This window comes from Octopus bimaculoides, chromosome 20, assembly GCF_001194135.2.
Source record: "Octopus bimaculoides isolate UCB-OBI-ISO-001 chromosome 20, ASM119413v2, whole genome shotgun sequence".
Classification (NCBI taxonomy): Eukaryota; Metazoa; Mollusca; class Cephalopoda; order Octopoda; family Octopodidae; genus Octopus; species Octopus bimaculoides.
This window is the reverse complement of record NC_069000.1, coordinates 41,209,456-41,211,804: the sequence shown is the minus strand read 5'-3', so window position 1 is coordinate 41,211,804 and position 2,349 is coordinate 41,209,456. Positions and strand designations below refer to the sequence as shown.

General features: G+C 37.2%; 1 protein-coding gene across 1 annotated transcript in view; it reads left to right on the top strand.

Moving 5' to 3' along the window:
- Positions 1-693: 693 nt before the first annotated feature.
- The window catches only part of LOC106874156 (serine-rich adhesin for platelets), a 12,585-nt gene continuing 10,929 nt past the window's right edge, over positions 694-2,349 (top strand). Inside the window, exon 1 of the mRNA XM_014921780.2 lies at positions 694-836. Coding sequence (XP_014777266.1) covers positions 732-836 — 105 coding nt within the window. The 5' untranslated portion in view covers positions 694-731. The remainder of the gene's footprint in view (positions 837-2,349) is intronic.

The window sequence follows — 2,349 nt, the reverse complement described above, 5'->3', positions numbered from 1 at the left end:
CAGCATCACATACTCGTCCACAACAAATAGTGGTTCGATCAGTGAAGCAGGACAATATGAAACCCGATTCGGTAAAACGTGACAATAATTCAATTAGATGAGGTGTCAATCATTCACATCGAAAGTACAGGAAACAGAGAGAAAGAGATGAAGGGAAAAAGAGAGGAAAGAAAGAAACAGATAGAGAGTGAGAAAGTAAAATAGAGGGAGGGAGAGGGAGAGGAAGAAATAAAGTGGAAGAAGGTAAGACAAATATAAAGAAGAAGAAAAAGGAAGACAAAAGGGGAGAGAGAATTGTACAAGAAGAAAGAAAGAGTGGGAAGAAGAGAGTTAAAAAGAGAAAGAGAAATATAGAGAAAAGGTGGAAAAATAAAAAGAGAAAGCGTGAGAGTGAAAACAGATAGACGAAAAGGCGAGGAAAACAGAGGAAAACACAGAACGGTGGAGAAACAAAAATATCGAGAGGAAGAGAGGGGGGAAAAAGCGAGGAAGAAACAAGAAATGGAAAGTGTAAAATGGAGGAATGAAAGAAAGAGAAAAAGATGTTAAAATAGAGATATATAAAGAGAAAAAGAACAAAAATAAATAAAGAGAAAAGGTGAAAAAAAGGGATGTAGATAAAGAGCAGGGGTTAAGAGAAATATATAACAAGAGAGAGATTGAGAGAATGAAAGAGAAAGAGATAGAAAGAATAGAGAAAAAGCCGCCTGTCGATCGCACGCATTCACATCATGCATCAAGCGACACCTAGCGAGATGCAGCGAAGTAATATTAGCAACAAAACAAACATGGACGATAGTTATCAACAAATGTTTCATACGTTCCGAAAATCACGGGTTCGTTGGAAAATTCTTTGTTACATTTAAATTTTTTCTTCATTTTTGAAGTGGGTGGAGTTATATTTAAATTTTCCTCTAATTTCTTGAGGCTTTTAATTCTGTTTATCTTTTTTTTTCTTGCTATTTTGCTATTGTTTCTTCACGTTTAATAATAAGAGAATTGCTTCTGAATTAAGCATCTCTGACATAGGCACTAGACCAGTGAGTGGGGAATGTATAGTCGAGACACAAAGCCAGATATTATGTGGGGAAGACGGAGAAAAAGAGCGAGTGATTAAACTGACCCAAAGTGCTTGTCTTTCTTTTCGACCCTTGGAAGGGTAAAATGCTATGTCGACCTCGACGGCAATTTGAACTCGGAACATAATGGACGACATAAAACACTAATGATTTTTGACATAGGTGCAAAGAACTCAGGCTTCATAGTGGGATGGGATATATATATCCGATTTAATCGATTTCAGTACTTGATCGACTCTGGAAAGACGAAGTTGACTTACTGATTTGAACTCACAACTTAATGAGGCGTAACTTTTGACTGCTGCAAGACATTTGATTTTCTTTAACTCTCCAGCCTTTTAAATAAATAACTCTTTCAAATTTTGGCAGAAGGCCAGCTATTTTAGAGAAAGGGTTAAGTCAGTTACATCGATTCCAGTGTTAAACTTTATTTTATCTACTCCAAAAGGATGAAACTTAAAGTTGACCTCGGCGGGTTTTGAATAATAATTGTTTCAAAATTTGGCACAAATAGTTTTGAGAGAAGAGCACAAGTCGATTACATCGACCTCAGTACTTCACTGGTACTTTAGTTTATCGATTCTCGAAAGGATGAAAGGTAATGTTCACCTCGGACTATCAACACAGAACGTAAAGAGTTAAAATAATTTGTATTTTGCTATGTGAGCATTTAAGTCGTTTACCTCCAGGTTAGACTCAGATCAAAAACTATTTCTCACTGTTCATTATTTCAAACAGTGTTTCCCCACCCCTTTTAAAGACGGCGAGGTGTGATTTAAGGTCTGGGTACTATCATCAACTGTTTAAGAGACCTTGTAGCTACACGCTTGTTGATGGTGATCACTACCGGATTTAGGCTTTAGCTAGCTAAACAAGATACAATAAGAAGCTCAAAATTAATGAAAGGCTTATTTTTTCAATTTTTACGAGACTTTCTGCTGTAGTTATTTAAACGAGTGATCTGAAGTATTTATATAGCTTATGGGCTCAACAAGGTCTAAATTCATTATGCTATTTCAATTTATAGGCTCATTTTCTTTCCATTTGAGTCAATACGCGCTGTGTCTGTCATGTATATGTTATAGAAAAGCTGTTGCAATCGTTTTCGTTCGTCATTTCTGTTGCTATTTCCTGCAACAGAAATTCTACTGTGCTTTTTTGCATGCAGCGTGTGAACCGTGCGGCTGGGAAAAGGATGTAAGTTGTATAAGGCACGTTCGTGTGTGCGTCTCTCCCTCCCTCTCTCTCTCTCCCCCCCTCTCCCCCCCTC